The sequence below is a fragment of the Callorhinus ursinus genome, unplaced genomic scaffold (genome assembly GCF_003265705.2).
Source record: "Callorhinus ursinus isolate GAN/ISIS: 27379988/994484 unplaced genomic scaffold, GSC_fseal_2.0 scaffold15, whole genome shotgun sequence".
Lineage (NCBI taxonomy): Eukaryota > Metazoa > Chordata > Mammalia > Carnivora > Otariidae > Callorhinus > Callorhinus ursinus.
In genome coordinates, this window is record NW_027397077.1 from 1,607,386 (window position 1) to 1,633,391 (window position 26,006).

The 26,006-nt window shown below is 55.9% G+C and overlaps 1 protein-coding gene across 2 annotated transcripts; it reads right to left on the minus strand.

The window, feature by feature from the left end:
• Nucleotides 1-549: 549 nt before the first annotated feature.
• On the minus strand, nucleotides 550-26,006 carry PDE4C (phosphodiesterase 4C). Of its 2 annotated transcripts, XM_073900988.1 has the most exons (16): nucleotides 25,958-26,006; nucleotides 21,256-21,461; nucleotides 9,759-9,950; nucleotides 9,197-9,233; nucleotides 9,033-9,106; nucleotides 8,690-8,742; nucleotides 8,223-8,335; nucleotides 8,049-8,142; nucleotides 7,337-7,500; nucleotides 7,039-7,137; nucleotides 6,477-6,641; nucleotides 6,291-6,390; nucleotides 5,508-5,662; nucleotides 3,864-3,986; nucleotides 3,417-3,599; nucleotides 550-2,884 (listed from the first exon to the last, which is right to left on the minus strand). In XM_073900988.1, the coding sequence occupies exons 1-16, from the start codon at nucleotides 25,997-25,999 to the stop codon at nucleotides 2,498-2,500; spliced, it is 2,187 nt and encodes a 728-aa protein (XP_073757089.1). In that variant the 5' UTR covers nucleotides 26,000-26,006; the 3' UTR covers nucleotides 550-2,497. The 2 variants fall into 2 exon arrangements, with proteins under 2 accessions (XP_073757089.1, XP_025741297.1); XM_025885512.2 differs by lacking the exons at nucleotides 21,256-21,461; nucleotides 25,958-26,006 and adding an exon at nucleotides 13,148-13,324.

The window sequence follows — 26,006 nt, forward strand, 5'->3', positions numbered from 1 at the left end:
ACTCTTCTCAAATGTTACCTGTGGCAATTATGTGATCCTCACAAAGAGCCCATTTTACCCATGAAACAATAAAAGCTTAGAGAAGTTAAGAGACTTGAAGTTGTCAATATCCATCTCTAGGGGATACCAAGGTGGTGTGGTGGATCTGGCCCAGACCTATGGGGATCAGGGTGTGGAGAGGGTGGTGGACATGAATCAGAGAATCTCTGAGAACTTCCACCAGTGCCAGCCTGGGGGGGGGTGGATCTGGGAGGACTTTGCAGGGGAGCAGATGCTGAGCTGAGATCCAACGGGTGGAGGAGGAGCAGATCTCTGATGGACACCCACCTCCTTTCAGATGGTCCACCCATCTGCTGGGCACAGTATGTGCAAAGGCCCTGAGGTGGGGCCACAGTGTGGGGTATGGAAAGCCAGCATGGGTGGAGTGCAGTCGGTAAGAGGGAGACGGAGAGATGCCTGTGGCCCAGATTGAAGGGGCACATATGTTCTTATAAATCCGTGAAGAAAGAAACAGAGGGAAATAAGGTGAAACGCTGAAGGCAGATGATCTACAGGGAGGTTATAGCAGAATTTTATTTTCTTTTGTATTTGTTTACATTATTTCCAAATTCTCTACAGTAAACACGTATTACTTATAACTAAAAGGGGAGGGAGAAAAACATTACAAATAAAAATCCCCTAAATCTCTGCCTTTTACTTTTTTTTTAAGCTTTTATTATTTATTTTGAGAGAGAGAGAGAGAGCGCGAGCACATGGGAGGCGGGACAGAGGCAGAGGGAGAGAGAATGTCAAGCCGACTCCATACTGAGGGTGAGCCCGACGTGGGGCTCCATCCCAGGACCCTGAGATCATGACCTGAACCAAAATCAAGAGTCCCACGCTTAACCGACTGAGCCACCCAGGTGCCCCTAAATCTTTGCCTTTTAAAAGTCCAGAAGGAAATGTACTAAGTTCATGACCCAGATGAATTTTAATTGTCCTTTTGTGGAATTTGATCATTACTTGTGATGATGATGAATTATCAGTGGAATGGAATTATCAATGGAATTATTCAGGAATGGAGCCAGCTGTTCTTGAAGCCGGGGGGCGGGGGGGGTGCTGCTCGATGACTTGGGTCTTGTTATAATTCTCCAGGCACAGAAGGAGGGGCGGGTGGGGGAGATACTGAGGCTTCTGGAGGCGGGAACAGAACGTGATACTTAAGCAGAGATGCCTCTTTTGCTTCTGGCAAGGCAGGCCCCTTCAGCGCCAGCCCGACCAGGCCAGGAGCCTGAGAAACAGCGGGAAAGGCAAGGAGAATCCAGGGTTCACCCCGCCTCCCTTCCGTGCCTCCGTCCACCAGGGGACGCCGCTGGCTAACATCCTGCTCCCAGCTGCAGAGCCTTGAGCAGGCACCAGGACCCATTTGCAACTCCGTTTCCCCATCCCTGAGGTGGGCATGGCATTAATTTGGGGTAATAGGGTTTATTTAACCCCAGAGACACGTTCAATGCCCCCACATTTCTAAGATATTTTGGAAAGGTCACAGCCACCACCCTCCAACCACAATTTACCCAAGTACTAAGATCAGGCCATAGAGGAGAGACTGAGGCCCAGAAGGAGCTACGACTTGGAAGAAAGCTTCAGAGGCATCCTTCCCCCTATCGGGAGTCTGGAGGCAGCCTCAGAAACAGAGACCTGCCATTGGGGGGGGGGGGAGGAGAACGCTGTGCTTTGTTGCTGTTCTATAAGAGGAAGAAAGTGGGGGGAGGACCCAGCAGGGGGTCCTGGGGCTAGGGAGAACAGAACCCAGAGACCCCAAGACAGAAACTACAGTGACTTGAAGCCAGAACCGGTGCACAGGCAGCCACAAGCTAAGTCAATCTTCAGAGACAATTCCCGACACAGAACCCTGTCTTTCCTGCCCCTTACTGCTCCCCACCAGAGCTCCTGAGCCAGATTTGGGTCTGGACAAAGTTTTGGTGCTAAAAATTCTCCCAATCAAGTTTCCATTCTCTTGCATGAAGCTGCCTGGCAGATGAAGGGGAGGCGCCTGAGGGGAGTAGGTCTCCTGGGACTGACTTGCCACCCCCAGGTGCAGGGCTACCCTAGAAGCACACAGCAGGCGCAAGCCTGGCACATAGTAGCTGCCCAATAAATACGTGATCAAGAGTGGAAAGATAAAGTGATGGATTGTGCGTCCAGAAGGACCACTGGAGAAGGTGGACAAGGGGCCTGGCGGATATCCTCGTTCCACACCGGAGGTGGAAGCCCAGGAAGGAGATCCCAAGGGCGCTGGAAGAGGCTGCCCCCAGCCCAGCCCCCCGAAGAGCTCTCTCGGCAAAGTCCACGGTCAGGCTGGACCCCAGCCAAGTGCCTCCAATTTGACCCCAAGGTCTGCCTATAACTAGAAGCCTGGTTGTCTCCCTCAATGGGGAAGGGGGGTAGAAGGGGGGGAGGCAAGGCAAGGGCCACCTGGGACCTCTTCCTGGAAGGTCCACCCATCCGCCAGGAGCCATTAGGTACCAAAGGGCTCAGCCATCACATTGGCCTCATGGTCCACGCAGGGCTTGCCCCCAGTCCTCTGGTTGTCCGCGAGGAGGGCCCCAGGGTCAGGGCTGGCGTCAGGGGCCAGAAGCTCAGTGTCAGGTGACTCCGAGACCTCCGTGTCCAAAGCTCCTTCCTCCTCCTCCTCTTCTTCCGCCTCCTCCAGAGTCAGCTCCAAGTGGAATCGGTCAGGGCCCACCTGCTCGGGGCTGCTGAGACCCACAGGGCTGCAGGGGATCTTGCTCTGGTACCACTCACGGTTGTCCTCCAGCGTGTCCAGCAGGTCCTGTGCGTCTGGGTGCACCAGATCAGCCCACGTCTCCCACAGCGGGTGCACAATGTAGTCAATGAAACCCACCTGCGGGTTGATATGGGGGGGTAGGGAGCTGTGCGGTGTGAGTCACCATGGAATCTAGAACCAGTCCGGCCTCCAGGCCTTTGCCCAGCTTGTTCCCTCTGTCTGGAATGCCATTTCCCAACTCCTACTCATCCTTCAAAACACTCTTCAAACAACCCCTCCTCTAAGGACTCTCCCTGGCCCCTTCTGGACCCCGCCCCCCCGGCAACCACTAAATCTTTCCTTCTATCCCAGCCCTGACCCCTCAGGGCTGGATGGATGTGTCCCCCAGACTGGGAGCCCCTTCAGGGACCCCCATATCACCCAAAACAGACATTTCCCAGCTCCACCAGGGAAGATCCCTCTCCCTGCAGCCCAGAGAGAATGTGTCCCAGGCCTGACTCCACCCAGCCCAGTGCAGACCTCACCCTGAGGCCACTCCCCTTCCCTGGTCAGCTGTGGCCAAGCCAGGACTCCTGGGGTCGGCTCACCCGCCATTTCCCTCCCCTATCCCCCGTGTCTGCTGGTGGCTCAGCCCCGGGGGCCCTCAGACCTGGGACTTCTCCACTGAAGCGGTGTGCTTATCACACATGGGGCTGATCTCCAGGCCTGACTCCCGCTCCCGGTCGCCCTGCTGGAAGAACTCGGCCATGATGCGGTCTGTCCACCGGCGGTACAGCCCCAGTGGCTTGGTGGGGTTGCTGAGGTCCGCACAGTGCACCAGGTTCTGCAAGACCTGGGGAGACCACGGCTCAGGAGGGCTCTGGCTGGGCCACCCTCAGGCCTGGTAGCATCCCCAAGAGGCTGGCGCCCGTGAACACACCCATCTTATGGGGGAGGGGGAGGAAACTGAGGCCGGGGAAAGAATGGCTAAGGCATAGGCGTGGGATTCTAGGTGCCTCTGTTTCTTCAAGTTTGATGCACAGTCGGTGCTTCAGAAATAAAGCAAAATGAGAGCCATGGACCCCAGGGAGGCCCCAGGGCCTTCCCGGCCACACACCTGGATGCGGTCGGAGTAGTTGTCCAACAGCAGGACTCCAAGGCTTGTCACCTTCTTGGTCTCCACCATGGTCTTGAGGTCAGCCAGAAGGTTCATGTGTTTGGACATGTCTGTGGCCAGGACCTGGCGGGCAGACAAGAGAGGATGACAAGTATGAGGACTGCACCTGTTCCATCCCTCACTCCCCACCTTCCAGACACCACACCCACTCTGACCCTAAGTCCCGTGAACCTCAGTTTCCTCATCTGTGAAATGGGGGGCTGTAACAAGATTCACTGCAAACCCAGTTCACAAGGGGAACTGAGTCAATGGTCCCTTCTCCAAGGTTGTTGGGTTCATGAGGTACATCCCACATATGGGACAGGGCAAGGGGGAGGGAGAGTAAACTGGGGACTGAGGTGAGCTGTGCCTGGTGAGGCCCAGCAGAGGGTACGGCCTGTGCAAAGGCCCTGGGGCTGGATTAGCTGAGGAACATAGAGGAGGCAGTTGAGGCTGCAGCGAGTGAGTGCAGTAGCAAGGAGGGTGAGGATTGCAGTGGGTCTCAGGGAGGAGTGGGGGATTTATGCAGAGGGCCACGGGAGCCGCAGGTGGATCTAAAGTCAGGAAGGACCTGCCTTGGTGCTCCCCAACCACTCCCCTGTGGCCACCACGTGGCCAAAAGGGCTGTCTTCAGCCATTTGGAAGGAAGTTCAGCTCTGAGCACAGCTGTTTAAAAGTCAGCTGGAAAAAAAAAAAATCAACTTAACTGGACCCATGCAGAGCCAGCCCAGGAGTGATCTACATGCAGCCCATGGGCTTCTCTGAGAGTCAGATAAAAATCTCAAAAATTCTCCCCAAACCTCCCATCTGCCTCAGGGATGCACTCACTGGGGGTACCTATTGCCCAAGGCCCCAACTCCACCTCACCAAACTTTTAATTGCTCTTCACTCAGAGCCTTGGTTTCCTCTGAGCTATCCCCACATGCCGTTCCCTCTGCTGGGAACACTCCTCCCCCACCTCATGGCCCTCCACACCCTGCAGGCCCCACTGACTTCAGTGTTCCCTCCTGGGGAAGCCCTCCTCAACCTTGAGTATCCTCCCCCACCCCGGCTCTGCCTTCAGGTCTCTCATTATGGCTCTGCCTATGGGTCCACCTCCCTCACAGACCATGAGTCTTATAAAGGCCAGAACTCTACTGGTCATTGGCACAGGGAAAGCACACAATAGGTGTCCAATAAATGCTTGTTACATTAATGAATGAGGGCCGCCTGGCAGGCTCAGCTGGTACAGCATGTGACTCTTGATCTCAGGGTCATGAGTTCAAGCCCCATTTTGCGCGTGGGGCCTGCTTAATTAAAATAATAATAATAATTAAATTAATGAATTGAGGCACAAGACCCCAAAACTTAATGTTGTGTTTCGATCTGAAAAATATCAAATGGGAAGACTTAGGTTTCGAAAAAATTGTACCTGAAACCCCAGAAACAGTGTGTGAAGTGCAGCCAGGACTTAATTCTGGCGACCCTCGCCCAGGGCTTGGATGGTCATTACCCCATTTTACAGAAGAGGAAGCTCAGGTTCACAGTGGATGGCTCATGGCCAGGTCCAACTGAACCCTCAGCCAGGCCAAGATCACCCCATCCCATTCCTAGCTGTGGCCTCACCATGTCGATGACCATCCTGCGCAGACTCAGCCTCTGCTTGGAGCTGAGGTTCTGGAAGATGTCGCAGTTCTCTGCCTGCAGCAGCTTGAAGCCCACGGCCAGGTGGTGGTTCTCCAGCACAGAGGCATCATTGTACATAAGTGCAAGCTCTGAGTCTGCAGGGGAGGCAGAGAGCCTCAAGACCTGTGCACCTGCCCACTCCACCCAAAGGCAGGTTTCCCAAGCCCTCGGCAAACTCCTACTCATCTGTGGAGGCCCTGCCTCTAATGCCTTCTACTCCGTGAAGCCTTCTAGAATTCGGTTTTTCCCCCTAGCCCTGCCCTGACTGCAGGACTAGGGGCATCTGTGTTCAGCTCTGCCTCCTCGAAACTGGGGACTCCTTGAGGCCTTGGCATGGCAGGAGACAGCGCATACTGAGTGCTGCTTGATTGAACAACTGAGTTGTCATCTTATTACTCTGAGATCATTGAGTAAGAAGGCTCCACTCTTGTCCCCAGCTCTCCAAGGATGTATACAGGAGGCACCCAATAATTATTTGAGTTCTTCAGAAATGTCAAAGGACTCTGAGCTTTAAAATCTTTGTGGCCCAGGGCAGTTCTGCCACAGTTGTTATTTTCTCATTTATTGAGCACCTACTGTGTACCTGGAACCGCTCTGAGCACCTAAGGGAGGGATGGTCTCCACCCTTTCACAAACAGGGAAACTAGGCTGGGAATAGGAGTGGGTGGGCCCGAGATGATCACATGACTGACAGGTGGCGGCAGGGCCCCGCCCCCAACTCACTGGTGTTAATGAGAAACTGGTTGGAGACCCCAGGATGGTCCACGTCATGGATGGCGCTTGCAAAGATGGCAGCCAGGATTTCCAGGTCTGTGAAAACGGCCTGAGCAGGTGCGAGGCATGAGAGGTAAGGGGTGGGCTCTCTGCCACCTGCACCCACCCTGGCTGCCTCTAGCCTTAGGGTAGTACCTCGAGGGCAGGTGTGGCCAGCAGCACATGCGTGGACTGAGCCACATCAGCGGCGTGTAGGCTGTTGTGGTAGGCCACATCAGCATGATAGTGACTCTCCAACGTCAGAAGGTAGGTAACAAGTGTGTCCGCTGGGATCTGAAATCTCTTGAGCAGGTCCCGTTCCTGGTCCATCACAGGCCTCCAGTCACTACGCCTTCTCTCCTTCTGAACTCCTATCCATGCCTCAAATGCCCCCTCTTCCAGGATGCCCTCCCATCTCTCCCTCTGAATTCCCTTGGTCCCTGTCCTTCCCGTCTGGTCTATCCCAGACCTCACAAGGCTGGGGTTATCTTTGTCCAGCTGTTCCCTCCAAGACTGGGTCTCTTCAGGGCCAGGCTCAGAGCTGAGGCTTGTTGACAATGAATTTTTCAACATGAAAAATCCATCCTTCAATATGCAGCTTAAGTTATGCCATTCAGGGCTATCAGGGAGGATTTGAAAATGAGTGTCCCCGGAGGTCTTGGGGTGGGAAGATGTGAAGGAAAGAAACTCCAGTCGCCCTGCGAGGGCAGGTAGGTACCTGAAAGATGCTGAATATGATGGTTGTGAGGGGCCGGTTCCCACTTAGCTCTGCCACCTTGAACACATCAAGCCCCCACTTGTTGGTGTCTTCCAGTTCCTAGAATGTGCAGAACTGGAGCTTAACTCCAGCTCACCTTCCTCGGGCCCTGGACCCTTGACACCCCCCACCAGGCCCCAGGTCCTACACTGAGCCCCAACTACCCAGTATATAAGCGGGTAAACTGAGGCCCAAGATAGGGCATCCAAGCAGAGCCACGACTCAAACTCAAGTCTCAGGATTCCAGTTGGGGACCCACCTTGGCCAGCTGCCCCTCCTGGTCAGTCTGGACCCCAAAGCGTGGGATGGTGGCTGCAGAGAGGCTGGCACTGTGGGGGACCCCACGCAGGCTGCTGATCTGGGACATGGGCCTTGGGGTCTCCATGGGGGTCACCCTGGGCAACTCCATCTCAGTCTGCTGGTCTGTAGACAGAGCAGGGTGGGGCTCAGGGAAACTGATTCAGAACTGCTGGGGTCATCCTGCCTAGCCTCAGGTCCTGGATCTTGCCAAGCCTCAGGACCAACCTATTTCCTTTTTACCTGGATCAGAGTAAGCTTGGAGTAAAGTCCCTATCTGGCCTATAGCTACTACCCTTCTCCTCTGTTCATGGCTGATCTCAGGGACCCCTTCTGTTTGACATTGCCCTTGGGTACCTGGGGTTCAGTATTTTTCCCCAAACAGCCAAATGTCCTTTCCATCTCCCAATCTGGAGACCTAGCTGTCTCCATATTCACTCCATGTACCCCCTTGGAAAACTTCTACACATGCTTCAGAACCCTAGCTTTAATGTCCTGTTCCTCCTGAAAGTTCCCTCTGTTCTTCCCTGTGGTCCATCTCTGACCCCTGGGGTTGGAGGTGTCCATGTCTGGCTCTGTCCTCCCCAGATCGAGGTCTGTAATACAAGACTTTCTTTTTCTTCCTTCTTCCTACCTCTACGATGTTGCCCAAGCAGTGACCCACCACAGCTCACCCAGGAATGTTTGGGAGATGTACTCGGACACCTGGTTGCCAGAGCGGCTGGTTTCGGACAGGTGAGTTAACTCCCGGTTCAGCATCCGCTTGAACTGCAGGAGAAGGTGAGGGCAGTGATGATGGGGGCGCTGTGGGCAGAGGCAAATGATCTCGGCTATCGGGTCCTCCTCACCTTGTTGGAGGCCATTTCCCCCACTGAGTGCCGTGTCTGCAGTGTCTCCAGCTGATCCAGACACCAGTCCAGCTCATCCAGTGTCTCCAAAGCCAGCTTCTGCCCAGTGTCCTCTGGGGGCCAAGCTGGTCAGGGGCTGCCTCAACCCCCCTGGGGGACCCTGTGCCCCTCATGCCTCTATCTCTGCATCTGGACCCTGGAGCCCTTCCCAATAAGGCCATTAAGGACCCCAGGATCTGAGTGATAGATCTGTTCCCAAGTAGCTATGTGACCATGAGCAGGTCTGTGCCCTCCCTGGGCCTTGGCCTCCCCATCTGTAATATGGGCGTGGAAGACTCCATCCCCAAGGGTGTTTTGGGGATTACAATTAGCAAAGCCTAAGGATTCATGGGCGGAGTAGGTCACCATGGAGAGGAAGTTCACAGCTGTCCAGCAGTGGGAGGAAGGAATAGGAGCAGGCACGTTACCTGTAGGTGGAGGGGGCTGACTGCCAATTAGGGGGTTCTCGACTGATGCCTGCCTGCGGTAGGGATGGCCTCCGTCACTCATACAGCCCTGCCTTCAAGTCTCCCAGGCCCCGCTCCCACCCAGCATACCCCACCCCTTTCCGGCGAGTTGCGGGCCGCATTCCTTCCGGTCGGGCACTTCCTTAGCCGGGCCCACCTTGTCTTCAGGCCCCGCCCCTCCAGGCCTGGTCCCGCCCCCTCCGCCAGCCCAGCCCGTCTCTCCCGCAGGCCCCGCCCCGATGCCTGCGCTTGTAGGCCCCACCTCGCTCCGCCAGGCCCCGCCCCCGCCCCGCCCTCTGCGTACTTGGCTGCCCCGCGGCCTTGCAGGTGGGCAAGGGCTGCGACGTTGCTCCGAACTGTCCTCAGACTGGCTAGGACCTGTCGGAAGGGGCGTGATCAGCGCTGGAAAGCAGGGGTCGGCTCTGCCTGCTTGGCTCACGGGAGGAGGGGCAAAGGGTGGGCACCCACCTGGGCAAAGGGCGTCACAATCATGTCTTCTCCATGTCTGCGAGGAGATGGGACATCAGGAAGGGCGGCCAGGAGAAGACCTCACGCTGGTTCCCATCTTCCAGCTTTTATCCATACTATGTCCTCACCTGAGCTTGTCCTCCCCTCATGACTCCTCCTTTGGCTGTTCTTTTGCTTCCCGAGCTCCCCTCACCTGTCTCTTCCCCATCTCACAAATAGGGAACCAGGGGTGGCAGAGATCTCAATAGAGGCAGGGTGGAAATTACTGTATTTCTCTTTTCCTTTTGGCTACCAGGAATCTCAAATCAAGGTGTTGGTTCTGTTGCTGCTAATTGGACTTAATGTCTCCAGACTGCCACCCAACCCCAGCCTCAGCTCAAGCACAGACAATTACCGGATATCATTCTCCACATGCTCGACCGCATAGGTGAGCTGTCTGGAAAACACCTACTTAAACCTCAAAGCCCAGTTCAAATGACCATTTGAAGGAGGTATGCTGAATGGAGGAATTAAGAAAGGAGGGAAGAACAGGGAGGTGTCATCCCACCAGCCTTGGACTCACAGATCGCTAGCCACAGAGGAGTTCCGGGACATGGCCTTGGGGGAGAGTTCGTAGTCACTGTCGGAACGGTACAGGAAGGACTCTCGCCTCTGGCTGTGCTGAGCAGGGGCCTGGATGACCCGGCCAAGGCCAGGCCCAGCCTGAGGGTCCAGGGTGCTTCTCCCGCACGAGAATCCATTTTCCAGGTCAAAGCTGAAGGCAGATTAGGCTTGGTCAGAGCCTCGGGTCCTGGCATGTGGGTGCCTGGCTGTGGCCCACACCTGTAGTGTCACATCCTCCCTGGGGCTTCGATGGGTTGGACAGAAGTAGCCTCCAGTTTGTGCACCTGCCCCACAGTCGCACCCCTGCCCAGGGGACCTGTACTCCTCATTCTTCTGTCTCCACATCTGTACCCCAGAACCCTTCCCCCTGGGACCAATCTGGACCCCGGGACGTGAGTTTCCGATCTGTCCCCATGTGGTTGTGTGACCATCGGTAGGTTTTGGCCTTTCTCTGGACATCAACCACCTGGTCTCTAATATAGGCATGGTATACTCCTTCCCCAACAGCGCTTTTTGGGAGTAACAACAGAGCACGAGCGGACTGCCGTTGTGTACCTGTACTACTAAACAGTAAACTAAGGTCTGTGTCGCATGATAAATTCACTGGGACAGCAAACAACCTCCTGGGCTTTCCTTTCTAGAGGGAGCCTGGGTCCAGCTTGGATCTGACATGCTCCAAGCCTCCCCCAGCCAGCTCTGGCCATGTTCCCGATCACCTGTCCTCACTCCCAGCTCCCAGGCCCCACGCTCATTCCATATGGCCCTGCCCCAACCTTGTCGACCATGCCCCCAGCTCAGTTGGCCTTTCCTCAGTTTCCCCACTCCTCTGCTTCATTTTAGGCCCAAACCCTCTGCCTGTTATCTTTCCCCTAACCCTAACCTCTGCCCGCAGCACCACCCTCTGCCCAGTGCCCCTTGTTCCGGTAATCCCCAACACCCCCTCCCAGCTCTCGGCCCTGTGTCTCGGTCAGGCCACACCTGGACTGGGTAAGGGGGAACTACACCCCTATCCCTTGGGATTACAGATCAGAGAAAAAGTGGGAGGGGCCCGGGGGAAACAGAAGTTCAGGAGTGGAGTTAGTAGGAGAGAGAGGGGCTGCCTGTGTGCGGGTCATGGGCTTTTGAGAAGGGAGAAGGGGATAGGCAGGAGAGGCGGAGCCAGGAAGACACCGGGGACCTCCCAAGACACAGGGCTCCTGGCCAAGGGCCGGTGTCCACCTGGTCCCCTGCCAAGTGACCCCATCGCAGTCCACCCGCCGGGATCAGCACCTGCCAGAAGACTCTGAGCCGGGGATTCGGCTCAGACCGCAGTGGGGGTGGGGGATTCGACAGGATTCTGTCCAGTTCGGCTGGATTCGGGCCGGCTCCGTCACGTACAGCCACGTTTGACCCGATCTGGGTCTGATCACACATGTTTGGGCCTGCTCCAGATAGGTTCTGGACCAGATAGGGCCTCGGTGGGTTGGGCAGAAGTAGCCTCCAGTTTGTCCACCTGCCCCCACAGTCGCAACCCTACCCAGGGATCCTGTGCCCCTCATTCCTCCGTCTCCACATCTGTACCCCAGAGCCCTTCCCACTGGAACCAGTCTGGACCCCGGGACATGAGTCGCGCGAAATCGGTAAGATCCGGCTACGTCCGACCCGGCTCAGGCAGGTTCGAAGGCATACGGGCATGTTCACCTAAATCCGGCTGCGCGAGGTTTACGAGCAAGCCCGGGAGGCCCTCGGCCCGAGTCGGGCACTTTCGGCCTAGTCCGGCCTCACTCGGGTATGTTCGGACATAGTCGGCTATGTCCGGCCGCTCTCGGCCTTTTCGAATTCGGCGCTTCCAAGAGAATCACCAGACCGCTGGGGCTTCCGAGCTCCCGCTTCGTGACGTCACCCTGAGGGGCGGGTGCCTCTTAACCCTATCCTGCCCAGGCCGGGGCTCGGAGGCTAGCAAAGAGACACTCAGGAGGGCCCGCGGCAGCGGGTACCCAAACCTGCCCTCGGAAGGGGAGCCCTGGGAGTGGCTACCCCCTACCCCTCTCTTGCCTCTCCCCAAAGTTTCTGGAAGAGCAAACCCATGGATCAATAGGGAAACTGAGGCCAGGAGAGGCAACAGGGTGCTGGATTAGAATCCAAGTAATGGGTGCGGAGGGTTAAGGGCTGGGCGGGGATTTTCGCGCCGCGAGAAAAGCTGTTTTTCTTTCTGCTCTAAACTTAGCCGGGAGCTGTGGGGTCAGACCGTGGTTCCATGACGCGGGCGGCGCGGGGCGAGGTCGCCTGGACTGTGGGAACCGTGCGTCTGTCCATCGGTTGGATAGATAAACTGAGGCAAGGGGGCCTCAGAGGGACCCACCCTCCTCCAGCCTCACCTTCTGGGACCAAGGGCTCTCCCTCGACGCCCCTGAACTCTCTCTCCGGAACCCTCCGTAGGGACCCCTCTTCGTAGGCGTCTGGTGCGCTGGCGGCGCTCTCCGGGACCTGGGACACCCCGCCCCTCCCGGACTGAAAGGGCGCCATCAAGGACCACGGTCACGATTGCCTCTACCCTGCCAGCTGTCACTGGCCGTGTGACCTTGGTGAAGGGACCTTCAGTCCCTGAGCCGGCAGGTGCCAAATTATCAAGTGAGTGCCAATGTGGCACGAATCCAGAGCAAGGTGCCAGATACAGTCGGCGCCCACAAGGCCCACCTCCGACCCCAGCCTCGACCCCGTGCCCCACGAGGTCACAGCTTCCTGAAGGGGTCGGGATTAGAACCCAGAACGGTGGATGAAGTCTTTCTAGGACGCAACCGAGTGGGGCTGCGAGGAACCGGCGCTCAGTCAGCGCAGGTCCGCTTTCTGCGTGGGACTCGCAACTCGCCCTCTTACACTGCGAACACCCTGCTTCGAAGGCCCCCAGTCAAATCAGGTCTTCCCCTGTAGACACGGAAGGCTTGGTGTTTGGCCCCCGGGCCATCTCGTTGTTGGCTCCGGGACTGACTGGGGAGCGAGAACAAGGGGAGGAGCCATTCCTCCTCCCCTCCCTCGCAGGGCGTTCAGCAGGCTAGGGTCAGGAGGAGACGTGAGCCTCAGCCCGTCCTGCTCTGGGCCACACAGCAGGAAAGGGACAGACGCTGGTCCCCCGGGCCTTTGTACAGGCAGCGGGTGGAGGGAGAGACATACAGAGATAGAGAAAGACAGAGTCTCCAAGTACGAGAGACCGAGATGGGGCAGGGGGAGAGAGATACCGAGAAAGAGAGAGAGGGGCAGAGCGTCCCTACCCTGATTCCCGACCCGGCTCCAGCTGTCCCTGACCTTGCCCTTCCCACCTCCAGCCTAGCTGTTCTGGTGACCCCCGCCGGGCCCTCCGTCTCGCCTCACCACAGCGGATGGGCCACAGTGAAGCGCCGCTGCAGGCGGATGCTCTGGTTCACCAGGAGTTTTCTGAAGAGCCCGGGGGAGCCGCGCGGGGAGCCTCGAGGGGAGCTGGGCCCGGGGGCCGGGGCGGGCGCGGGGGGTCCCTGCATCGCCAAGAGCGCGTGGAGGCTGAACCCAGCGCAGGCTGCGCGGGACCTTTTCTGGACAGCCGCGGGGGCGGGGCCCGGCGGGGAGGGGGCAGAGGGCGCACCGGCTCCGCCTCGCCGCTGGACCTCTCCGTGATGCCCCTACCGGGACAAATGGGGAAACTGAGGCACTGAGCTGGCCGCAACTCTCTGCTCCCTCCCTTTGGGGGTGGCCCCGTGGGTCCCAGGACCTGGATCTTAGCCACTTCCCTCTGTCCACATGGCCCCAATTAGGGCAGCTTGTTGGGTTGACAACTTGGCGGAAGAGTGAAATGCGGAAGTCAGAAAGGGAAGTGTCCTCCATTGTGAGAGGGTCACCGAGGCACGGAGTTTGCCAAGGGGCTGCTCAGATCCCGTGCAGTGTTTCCAATACCCATCTGCCCATTTTCCATATGGAGAATATGAGGCCTGAAGCCTCCAAGGGCTGCCCCAAAACTACAAACCCTTAACCCTTTACCAGGTGGGGAAACTGAGGCTTGGAGAGAGGTAGTAACAGGCACGTGGCTTTGCTCCAGGACAGCGGGTTCGAACCCAGCTCCCCCTCTCCCGGTCTCCCTCCACAAGTCCCCACATGACCCCCACCCGCTCTGACATTCCCCAGGCCCCGTCTCTGGATCCTTTTCCCTCTCTTGCTGTCTCTACTGGACAAACATCCGCACTCCACTCCCGCCAGATCTTCCGTCTGTGTAGCATCAGCTGCCTCTCCCCTGCCCCAGGAAGGACCCCAGGGGGCCTGGAATGGGAGATTCTGGGGCTTTCAGGGATCTGTACTACGTGCTCTACCCTCTGAATGCTGGCGTTGGGGTGGCCCTGCCCCGTTCCACAGAAAAGGAAACCAAGTCTCACCTGAGACTTAGTGGCAGGACCTTGAATGCCCATGCCTTTTTTCTTTTTTTAAAGATTTATTTATTTGATAGAGAGAGACACAGCGAGAGAGGGAACACAGGCAGGGGGAGTGGGAGAGGGAGAAGCAGGCTTCCCGCCAATCAGGGAGCCCGATGTGGGGCTTGATCCCAGGACTCTGAGATCATGACCCAAGCCGAAGGCAGACACTTAACAACTGAGCCATCCAGGCGCCCTTGAATGCCCATGTCTTAAGCAGAGGCAGCTGAGGCCCAGGGAGGCTGGGCCTCTCAGCTGAGGCCTCACAGAAGCTCTAAGTCCAACGGTGTCCCTGCTGGGGGATGACATTCCCTCCCCTGCCTGGGCTGTCCCAGGGGACTTCACGCATTTTGGGGTCCCTAGGCAAATGGCACCCACATTTCTGACACTCCAAGAGGAATGTGATATACAATGGGGTGATTAGAGCTTCAGTGGAGGAACCTGAGGTGCCACAGGGAGGAGACTCTGACTCTCTCCTGACTCCCAACCATCCCATTGTCCCCATTGTACAGGTGAGAAAATGGAGGCTCAGAGAAGGGGCACACCGGGGCCCAGCAGTGCAGAAAGTCTCAAGGACCTGGCTGAGAACCCCCTTCTGCCCCCATGGCCCTGCAACCGGACACCTGGTGGGAACCAGACTCGCTGTCCCAAAGTCAAAAATACCATCTGTAGTTGCTGTGGCTGAACCTAATTATAGCCAGTCCCCAGGGGATAGAGGCTGCCAGGATCAGCCTGGTGGAGGCACTGGGGACAGGGTCAGAGGAGCCTCGATACCACCTCGGCCCCATGGGAGCAGCTTATAAGGATTCCATGTCCCCAAGGAGAAACTGAGGCATGGAGAGATTCAGTCTCTCCCCAGAAGTCACAGATGTGAAATGGAAAGCTAAGACTAAATGCATCAATACAACTGCTTCCTACTTGCCTGGCGCTGAGCCAAGGGCGGCACATGTAAAAGTCATTTGATTTTCAGAGCAACTCTACAAAGTGGGGACTATCACGCTCATTTTGTGGATGGGGAAACTGAGGCACAGGGAGGTGGTGTTCACTTGCTTGAGGTCACACATAGCCTTGAGCGGCAGGGCCACGGTCAATCAAGCCTAGGCTGGAGGGCTCCCTAGCATGTGCCCTCTCCCAATTAATGCGTAACTGACTCTATCCCCACTGAAGTCCCAGAGACTACTCTGACATTCATGTTTTATCAAGAGTTTTAATAGTTTAATGGTTTGAAACATTAATAGATTCAACTTTAAATATTTTATTAACAGTTTTAACAGTAATGCTCTATTAATAGCTTTTGGGATGGAGAAAATGAGCCACAGAGCCAAGACTCAGCATTTGAAGCCTGGTCGGCTTGACTCCGGGAGGCCCCAAACCCAGCCGGGTAAGGGGCTGAGGCTGAAGGAGGGGTGGACAGGAGGACCCCCATCCTGACTTTGTCCCTGTGTCCTGCCTGACGAGGAAGTGCCCAGCACTCTCGTGCCCTTAGCACATCGCGGACTGGAATTCCTCCACTGAAGCAGTCCGTCCTTTGGCAGACACTCTTCTCCTCTGCCACCAGGTGGCCCCAGTGAGACAGGCGGTGGGTGCTCTTATGCCCATTTTACAGACAAGTAAACTGAGGTCTGGAGAGGAGAGATGACTTGTCCAAGTCCCCATGGAGAATCTATTTTTTTTAAAGATTTTATTTATTTATTTGAGAGAGAGAGAGCGCATGAGCGGAGGGGAGGGGTAGACAGAGAGGGAGAGGGAGAAGCAGACTCCCTGCTAAGCAGTAAGCCCGACACAGGACTGGATCCTAGGATCCTGGGATCATAACCTGAACTGAAGGCAGACGCTTAACTGACTGAGCCACCCAGGCGCCCCCTCCCCTGCCCCCATGGAGAATCTAGACAAAGAGAGGAGAGCAGGGGCTGAGTCAAGGGTATATAGATGCTCACATGGGTCAGATCTCACCCTCCTCTGCTCCAGACGCTTCCAATGGCTCCCTGTTGCCCTTCCATCTCAATCCATACCTCTCTGAGGGCCTTGTGTGGCCTGACCCTTTTGAGGTCTGAACCTCCCCACCCCCCTCCTCTTGGCTCACTCTGCCCCAGCCTCATCCCCTTCCTTACTTTTCCTTGAACCAGTCAGGTTCACTCCCACCCCATGCCCTTGCTCAAATGTTCTCCTGCTCACTCTTCATGTTTTAGATCATAGCTGGAGCATGATCTCTCCAGGAAGCCCTCCTTGACCAGCTGGGTAAATATTCTCAGAGCACCCTTCCCTCATGGGTACAATTTTACATTTCCTTGTCATGATTACTTGATCTGAATCTGCCTTGCCCACCAGGCCCTCAAAGGCAGGACCTGCGTTTGCTCACAGCTGCGCCCTCAGTGTCTGGCATGCAGTAGATGCTCAATAAATGCTTGTGAGTAAATAGAGAGTCTCCTCCTCCCTCCCTTCAGCCACAGTGATCTGTGTTGAGCTCTTCATATATCTGATCCTCTTGAGTCTAAGGCTTTGCACATTCTGTTCATTCTGCTTGGCATATCTTTCCCTTCAATCCTCCTGGCTAAATTTTCTTCATCCTTCAGGTTAAGCTTAGATGCCACCTCTTTCAAGCCATCTTTTCTCACCTCCTACTCACCCAGTGCTGGATCAGAAACCTCCTCTGGGCTCCCCTGGCACCCTGAGCTCTCCCCATCACAACACAGATCACCCTGTGCTATCTCCACCTGGTGTAAGTGTCTCCACCACGAGCCTGTCAGCACCTGCTTGCCCATTGCTGTGTCTTCAGTACAGGGTCTGGCACACAGTAGGTGCTTAATAAATGCTTGCTGAACAAGATGCTAGGATCCTCCCAGACCACATGATCTGCCTGGGGCAGTGGGGAGGACAGCCAGATCTGGGAACCAGGCTCCCACAAAGAAAGTTCAAGACAAAATGTAGAAAATACAGATTCATGTTTGCATCCCACTGTCAGCACTGAGGTTCAGAGAAGCACTGTCACTTTTTTGGGACCACACAGTAGGTTGTCCTTAAACTCAGCTTCCCCAAGGGCTGAGCCCCTCCCCACACACCAGCATATATATGCACACGCACCCCTGTGAACACTCACAGGAACACAATCTCCTGCCTTCCAGAGCCACTTGGGGTCTCCCCCTAAGACAGGCGCAAACCTGTTTGTTCTTTCTTGAAGATGGAAAATCATGAGTCACTGGGAGTGGGGGCAGGAGGAGCTGAGGGATGGGGGGGCTGGTGGGGCCAAGGGGCCTGCTGGGTCACCTGGGAACAGCTCCCAACCCTCTGAGCCATGGGGCCCATCTGTCCCAGATGTATCCCAGAGCTGCTAGGGGACCAGGCTAGAAGTGTTAGGCCAGGGTTGTTGATTAAGTAAGAAGTCAGTGGCCCCAGGATGTCCATGGACCAAGGTGGGAGGAAATGAAAACCAAGATCCAGAGAGGAAAGGATGTCACTTGATGTCACTCAGCCTAACCTCAAACCCCAGACTCTGGATCTGGCCTTAGAGTCAGGTGGCTCCCCCTCCTATCCAAGGAGGGCCTGGGGCTCCTAGACCCTGCTCCTCACTCCTCCAGTTCCTCAGCCTTCCAGCCCTGAGACTCCCAACTCTGGTTCCTCTAAGGTCCCTGCTTCCCCTCTCTGTGTTTCTTTTCTGTCTCTATCTTATTCCCCTGCCTGCCACCCTTGGTTTATATGAAAAAGGAGGAGCAGCCCTCCCCCTTTACTCCCCCCTTCTCCATTCCATCCCTTCTGATGTGGAAAAAACATCCTGCTCCCCAAGAGGCTTCCCGAAGAGGCTTCCACTCCTCCCCGGGTGACAGGGGGCCAGACAGACCACAGAGAAGTCTCCTACCCCAGTGCTGTGGACGGCCCCCGCCCTGGTCCTCTCATGCATCCTCCCCAAGGTGCCCTCAGATACTCATGGTGGCCACAAACCCCACAAACATCCTAGGACATTCCAAGATCTGGAGGACCCTCGGACATCCAACTGGATCACAGTGAAGTCACGCCCAGTCACACACCCATGGGCACCACAAGGGGAAACACATAGGCACGTACACACTCAAACACATCCAGTCACCCAGAGACACAGCTGGCTGTGGACACTCACATGACAGGTCGGAGCACACATGGGTCGCAGCTGCTCAGACTCATACACACACTCAGAGGCGAGAGAACCTTAGAACACCCAATCACAGACCTATAAGCAATCATGACACCACCACCCTCCAGCTCCACCCCACATAAAAACAGCTTTTTTTCCTCCAGAGAACCTGCTTCAAGCCAAGCAGCAGAGACCCCCGCCCCAGGAGAAGCAAGGACCCTCCCCCACTCCCGCCAGGCCCCGCGCGCCCCTCCCCCACGCCTCGGGAGTGCCCTGCCCCCGCCCACCTACCGCCTGTTGGAGGTGGGCCAGGAGCGCCGCGACTCCTCGAGCCCCGGCCACGGGCTCCGGTCCCGCTCACTGCGGCCCGCGGACTTGTCCGGGTCCGAGTAGAAGCGCTGCTGGATGCGGATGGGGCGCCGGGGCTGACGCCACAAGTGCTTCGGGGGTCTGGTTATGCCTTGGCGGCTGCGAGCGCGACTCAGCTCGCTGGATGCCTCCGTCCCTTCTTGGACCCCTGGGGTCTCCATGAGCCAGAAGAAGGGAGCGGGGAGAGCAGGGAGCAAAGAGAACAGGGCGCGGGAGCCGTCCCTGGGAACCAGGAGTGTCTGCGCCGGGGTCCGGCCAGAGCCGGGGGTGGAGGCGACAGCGAGGAGCTGTCCGCGCCAGAGGTGCTGAGGCGGGAGAAGGTAGAAACAAACAGGGGCTCAAGGTGGGGCTGACACCGAGGAGCTGTCCGTGCCCCGATGGTGCTGAAGCGCAGCAAGGGAAGAAGAACTTGGGGTGGGGGTTGGAAACAGGGTCTGGGGACACCCCCAGAGCAGAGAATGGTTTGCTGTCCCCTCTAGTGCTGAATGAAGGAGGATCAAGACACGAGCTTGGAGTGGAGAAGACAGAAATTGTCCTCCCTGTTGCTGCCGAATGGAGAGCAGGGAGACAGGGGCTCTGAAGACCCCCAGCGCTAAGGCTCTGTCCCTTCTCCTGGTGCTGAAAGGGAAGAAGGTAGTGGATTCAGGGGCTCCGGGTGGATGAGACGCGAGAAGCTAGCTGCAGGAAGCGCAGAGAGACAGGGGTTCAGGAGCACCTCCACACCAGAGCGTCATCTGCCCAGGAGGTGCTGAAAGCTGAGCAGCGGCGGGTCCTCAACCCTCCCCAGTGACCATACCAAGGAGTCTGGAAGCAGAGTCAAGAGCTCTGGTCTTCAGAGGTAGGCACGGATGGTGTTTCTCTGCCAAGCTGAGGAAAGTAGGCTTAGCGGTTCAGCCCAAGATGGGGTCTCTTTGGAGCCCTAAAACCCCTGCTCACACAGGGCAGGGATCCGGGAAGGGCAGAGAAATGGGGAGGCCTGTAACAGGACCCTCCCATCCCTAGGGTGGGCACACAGAAGCTGCGTCTAGTCGGGACTGCCAACAGTGGGGGTGGGTAGAGAGGGGCACCCTTTTATAGCCACACCAACGCCCAGACCCTCAGCGGAAATGGTGGGATCTTATTCGTCCCGCTATGCCTTGGGCCCCACCTCACAGCCATGATTCCTGCCCTCAAATCCCAGGCTTGCCCCTCCCTTCCCCAGTTCTAGAAACTCAAGGCCCTGCCCACCAGGCATCCTAATCTCAGGGGTAATTTCCTGGTAAGTGGCAAAGGGAGAGTGAGAACATTTTCTATTATGGTTAACAGAAGTAGACATGCACAGGAGCAGGGCTGGGCGGGTGGGTGTGGGCTCTGGGCTGGGGCAGGAAGGCATTTGGGGCCACTTGGTGCAGTAGGTTTGGGGGCAGGAAGAGCCACCATCTCAGAAGGTTATTTCAAGGCTATTTCTCATAGAGGTATCTACCCTCTTACCCTAGTTGTGTCCCCAGGTTGGAGAAATGAGAAATGTTTGGGTCAGACAGACTGAACTCAAGCCCCAGTACTGCCATGTCTTGCTGGGTGATGGAAAACAAATGACTCTTCTCTGTCCTTTACTTTCATGGCTCAGTCACTGCCCTTCCTCTTAGCCCCCTGCTCTCCAATGATGACAGTGGGAGACAACTTGGTCCCCTGGTGGGGAACATGGGTTCTGCCACTGGCTGGCTGTCACTCCCCCCTCTTCTAAGCCTGTTTTCTATTCTGAAAAATGGGAATAATGATGGTGTCCCCACATCTTGGCATTGTTGGAAGGATAAAAAGGGATGTCACAGTTGAAGGGCCAAAGACCAGGAGCTGTCCACACCAGTCCCCGCTCTCTTTTACCCCCTGTTGGTGCCCACCAATGCCTGCTGTGTCTACCTCATAAATAACTTCTAAATCTGCCTACTTCTCTCCAGCCCATGGCTCTTCCTTGGTCCATGTACCACCATCTCCTGCCCAGAACTGCCCAAGCCTTGACAATTCTACTCACAGTAGTCACAGAGAATTTTTTTAATGCCAATCTGATCAACTCACTCTCTTGAAAACCTACCCATGGCCTCCCATTGCACCCCATGAGGTCTTGTGTGGTCCAGCCCCTGCCCACATCCCCAGGCTCCCCTCCAGTCACACTGATCTGTGTTCAGTTCCTCATATACCTGATCTTCTTGAGTCCAAGGCTTTGTACAATCTGTTCCTTCTAATTGGCATATGCTTCCCTGCGCTTCTGTGGCTGACTTATCTTCATCTTTCATGCTAACCTTAGATGCTACCTCTTCCAAGTAGTCCTTTCCTCACCTCATACTTCCCAATGCTGGGCCAGAAGCCTCCTCTGGGTTCCCATGGCACCCTGATCTCTCCACCTGATATGAGTGTCTCTCCATCATCATCCTGTGGGCACCTGCTTGCCCATGGCTGTGTTTCCAGTACAGGGCCCAGCACACAGTAGGTGCTTAATAAATGTTTTCTGAACAAGCTAGAGAAATGTTCAGCTAGATGAGGCACTCTCTCTCTCTCCTGAGATTGGCCCCCTTGATCCCCATCTGCCTCCTCACCTTCCTGGGTCTGGATTGTGGCTTTGCTCCGTCCCTCGAGCCTCAATGGTGAACACCACACAGGCACTGGGCTCAACCTCTCCAGTGGTTCCAAGGCGGTTTGACAGCGGTGGCAGCAGTGGAGTCCCTGAAAATCTTCTCCGAATGACACCACTGCCAAGTGGGCTCATGGGGACCAAGCCAGAATCCACTGACTCCCGGACTCGCTGGGGAGAGACAGTGGTGAGACATAAGCAAGTTCCCAGGTAGAGAGCCTCTCTGGGACCCAGGCGACCACGAGGAGGCTCCAAGATGCCCTCACCCAGATTCCTGGTCTGGACCAGAGAGCTGTATCTGAGTCCTCCCTCCCTCCCTCCCTCCCTCCCTTCCTTCCCTCCCTTTTTTTTTTTTTACCTTTATTTATTTGTCAGAGAGAGAGAGTGAGAGAGAGCACAGGCAGGGGGAGCAGCAGAGGGAGAGGGAGAAGCAGGCTCCCCGCCGAGCAGGGAGCCCGATGCGGGACTCGATCCTGGGACTCCGGGATCATGACTTGAGCTGAAGGCGGATGCTTAACAACTGAGCCACCCAGGCACCCCAAGAGGGCACATATTGAATGGAGCACTGGGTGTTATATGCAAACAATGAATCATGGAACACTACAAAAAAATTTTTTTTCTTAAAGATTTTATTTTAAAAAGTAATCTCTACACCCAACATGGGGCTGGAACTCACAACCCCAAGATCAAGAGTCACATGCTCTACTGACTGAGCCAACAAGACACTCACCATTATCTTCATTTTATAAACAAGGAAACTGAGGCTCAGAGGTTAAGAAATTGTCCAGGTTTGTTTTTTGGTAAATAAATCCTGAATTCTGAGCTTCAGTGCCTCATTTCTTGAAGGAAGAACTGAACAGGGGAAATTAAATAAGATGATGTTGGCATTCATACCCTGAGTAAACACTTGAGACATTTGAAAATCAAACAGAATCAGGGTGAATTGCAACATGACCTCTCCATCCCAACAGAATTGGGTTTACCCCACGCCATGTGGTGTAGGAAAAGCCTGCCTCAGTTTTCCTGTCTGTGAAATGGGATGAAAATGGTACCAATTACTTCGGGGTAGTTAATAAAAAAGGACAGACCCACGTGTTCCAGTCACAGGCTGAGAGCTGTCAGTGGTGCTGACCGCAGGACTTGGCATTCCTGGCACGGGGGGGGGGGGGGGGGGGGCCGTGTGTGCTGGGGGGTGTCAAAGGAGCAAATGGGATGTGGAGAAGTGGACCTCAGAGGGGCAGCCCCGCCTTCTCTTGCTCTGCCACTGAGCCTCACAAATTAATCTATCTCAGCAATCAGACCAAACATTCAGATGGGAAAACTGAGGTCCGAGAAAATATGGCTAATTAGGGCCAGAGCTAGGGCAAGGGGGTTCAGTGAAGAAGGTATGAGGAACACACATCAGTTGAGCCTCCACAGGGCATTTCTCTACAGAAGAAGAGGAAATGACTGGCTGAGAGTCACACTGCTGGGAGCTGCTCATTTCCCGCCAACCCCACTTAGCTCTTGCATGGATCTGATCCTTCTAGGACCCAGGATACTTAATCAGTCCTCCCACCCCCAACCTCATAAGAGCATAACCCTCTTCCAGGAGTAGCTGAGTTCTAATGTAGAAATCTAAGTGTTCAACGCTAGGCCTCCCCTGGGAGGGTTCCTGGCAGCTGGGAGGATGTGCAGGAAAGCAGAGGGTGGGGTGTGTTGGATACAGTGGGCCCCTCCCAGAACAGGAGGCCCACTGAGCTATCACCTGCCCACTGTCTTCTTGTGGAACGTGAGTTCCAGTTGGGGAAACCACTTGCCCACATTCATTCTCACTCATTTATTTATTCCACAAATACAAAAAGATAGTTCCAGCACATAGTGCTAGAAAGAAAATTAAACTGCACAGGAGCCTGGAGAGTGATGGGAGGGCCATTGATAATGTCGTCCAGGCAGAGTTAGGGGCCTTTCTGAAGAGGTAACTTTGACCTGAGTCCTGAAAGAGAAGGAGCTGGCCAGGAGAGAGCTAGAAAAAGAGCATACCAGGCAGAGGGAACGGCATGGGCCAAGGCCCTGACATGGGACTGGGCAGGTGGGTTTGAGGAACAGCAGAGGGCCTAGAGGGGAGTGTGGGGATGAGTGGGTGGGGAGTTGCTGCAGGGCCTCAGGGGTGGGGAAAGGAGTTGGGAGTTAATTATGGGAATCAACTGAGAGCTTTTGAGGGAAGTGATTTGTTTTATAATTTTAAGAAGCCTCCTGTGTCTATCTCAGGGCAAAGGGGCTGTAGGGGGCAGGGTAAAGGCTGGGGCAGCATCTGGGTAGGTCATGGACCATGGTGGGGCCCATGGGTGGATGTGGGATATGTTTTGGAGACTGAGAGATGGTCCATGGCCATGGATGTTCAAGGGGATTCAAGGATAAGTCAGGGTTATGATGGGTGACTAATCATTTACCAGATAACTAGTAGCTGCCTAGTTACCTGGAGAGGTGGGGCCACCTGGATGGGGAAGATTTGTCAGGAGAAAGTACCAAGATACTTAGGGCTCAGGGCGCCTGGGTGACTCAGTCGGCTAAGCGTCTGCCTTGGGCTCAGGTCATGATCCCAGGGTCTTGGGATTGAGTGCCACATCGGGCTCCCTGCTTGGTGGGGACCCTGCTTCTCCCTCTCCCTCTGACCCTCCCCCCTGCTCATTCGCTCTCACTCTCTCAAATAAATAAAATCTTAAAAAAAAAAATTAGGGGAGGCAGCTGGATGTTTGGGTCCGGGCTCGTGGGGGGTCAGGCTGGTTTTAGGGTGAAACAGACAAGACAGGCCCTGTGGGGAGCAGTTGACCGACCCTCCCCACTCTGGACCAGGGCTGCAGGCAGGAGAGGGGAGGGTCCTCCCAGCCTCTCAGCTGCAGCATTAATCAATCTGCCACTCCAGACTAATTGCTTTCCCTGTTAAGAGGGTAGAGTGGGGACAAAAAGCCCAGGGAAGGAGGGGGAGCGGGAGGGGTGAGGGGGAAGGGCTTGGAGGGAGGCTAAGAAGCTGCCTTTTGATTTGTCCATCTTGCCTGTCCCCAAGGTCTCGATATGTGCTAGCCCTGGCTGTGACCCCAAGTCCTGCCTCTAAGACAAACTCTAAATCTGTCCCAGGCCCCACCCACAGCTGCCTCTCACCGTCCTCCATCTCCCCTAGCTCAACCTGCTCCAGCCCCACCTGTACTGCCTCGGGGCCTTTACAGGAGCTGTGCCTTCGGCAGAGAAAGCCCTTCCCTCAGCGCTCCCCGCGGGCTGGCTGCTTGTTTTCATCTACTCTTCAGCTTAAATGTCACCTCCTCAGAGAAGCCCTTCCTGCCCAGCCTGGGCAGTCACATTCCCACTCACCCATACCCACATTTTATCCTTTTCCTTAGTTGAACATCTGTCTCCCCAGCCTATGAGCCTCCATGTCCCCCAAGCCCAAAGCTGGGCCCCAAATGCAGTGCGCATTCCGTGTGCAAGTAGAATGACTGATGCTGTAAATTGAGTGTTTGGGGGGAGCTCTAAGGGGTCCCCACTTTACAGAGGAAGAAGGTGCGGCTCAGAGAGGGAGCTGGCTGCTGGGGTTCATTGGGGCTGCCTGACCAGGGCCTCCCAACACACCATGTTAAAAAGGAGGAACAGGGGGGCGCCTGGGTGGCTCAGTCGGTTAAGCGTCTGCCTTCGGCTCAGGTCATGATCCCAGGGTCCTGGGATCGAGCCCCACATCGAGCCCCACATCGAGCCCCACATCGAGCCCCTCATCGAGCCCCTCATCGGGCTCCCTGCTCAGCGGGAAGCCTGCTTCTCCCTTTTCCTCTGCTTGCTGCTCCCTCTGCTTGTGCTCTCTCTCTCTCTCTGTCAAATAAATGTATAAAATCTTTAAAAAATAAAAAAAAAAGGAGGAGGAACAGAGAGGATCTTGGGTGGTTGAAGCAGTCGGGGGCTGAGCAGTGGGGTTCAGAGTGCAGAAAAGGGTCCTGAATGCCCAGGTTGAAACCTCAGCTGGCCACTCACTTTAAGGGAGAGCTAGCTTCTCTGGGCCTCGGTTTCCTCATCCGTAAGCCAGGATTACCCTCATCCTTATTCTCTGCCCATAGACAGCCGGGGTGTGAATAAATGAGTGAAGGCATGTGGGACCTTGCCAGCTGCAGGGGACCAGCCCATCCTGCCCTCCCTCAGACCACACAGTGTTAGCCCTTTTTACCTTGTACAAGCGAACAGGGTCCCAGAGACCCTATCAGTCACTCAGACATTGGTGAGCAGCCTGGGATTCATTCAATGTCAGCTCCTGCTGGGTTCTCTGCTTACTACCTCAGTTTCCCCGAATGAGGTCATTGGCCCTGCCCCAAAGGTGTGACCTCATGCCCTCCCTGGACTGAGGGAACCCAGGCCTCCTCTCCTTGGGCAGTCAAAACCTTGCATCCAGACCCCAAAGGGTCCCTGCTGTCCTCCACTGGTCCCCCACCCCCACCCCTGCCTCTCCTAAAAGCGGTGGCTGCAGTGCTGGGCTGGACAGCAGAGTGGGACTGAGTCCCAGACTCCTCATAACCTCTCTGGGCCTCAGTTTCCCTGTCTGTAAGTAGGTGTTCGGACAGCTCTGGATGTTTCCAGTAGGGGAGGTACTGTGAGCCCTGCCCCCCGTGGTCTGGACAGCCCAGCCCACCCCCCACCGCCCCACTCACCTCGCTTAGCAGGAAGGAGAGTGCTGTTCCACTGCGCCTCATGCTGCAG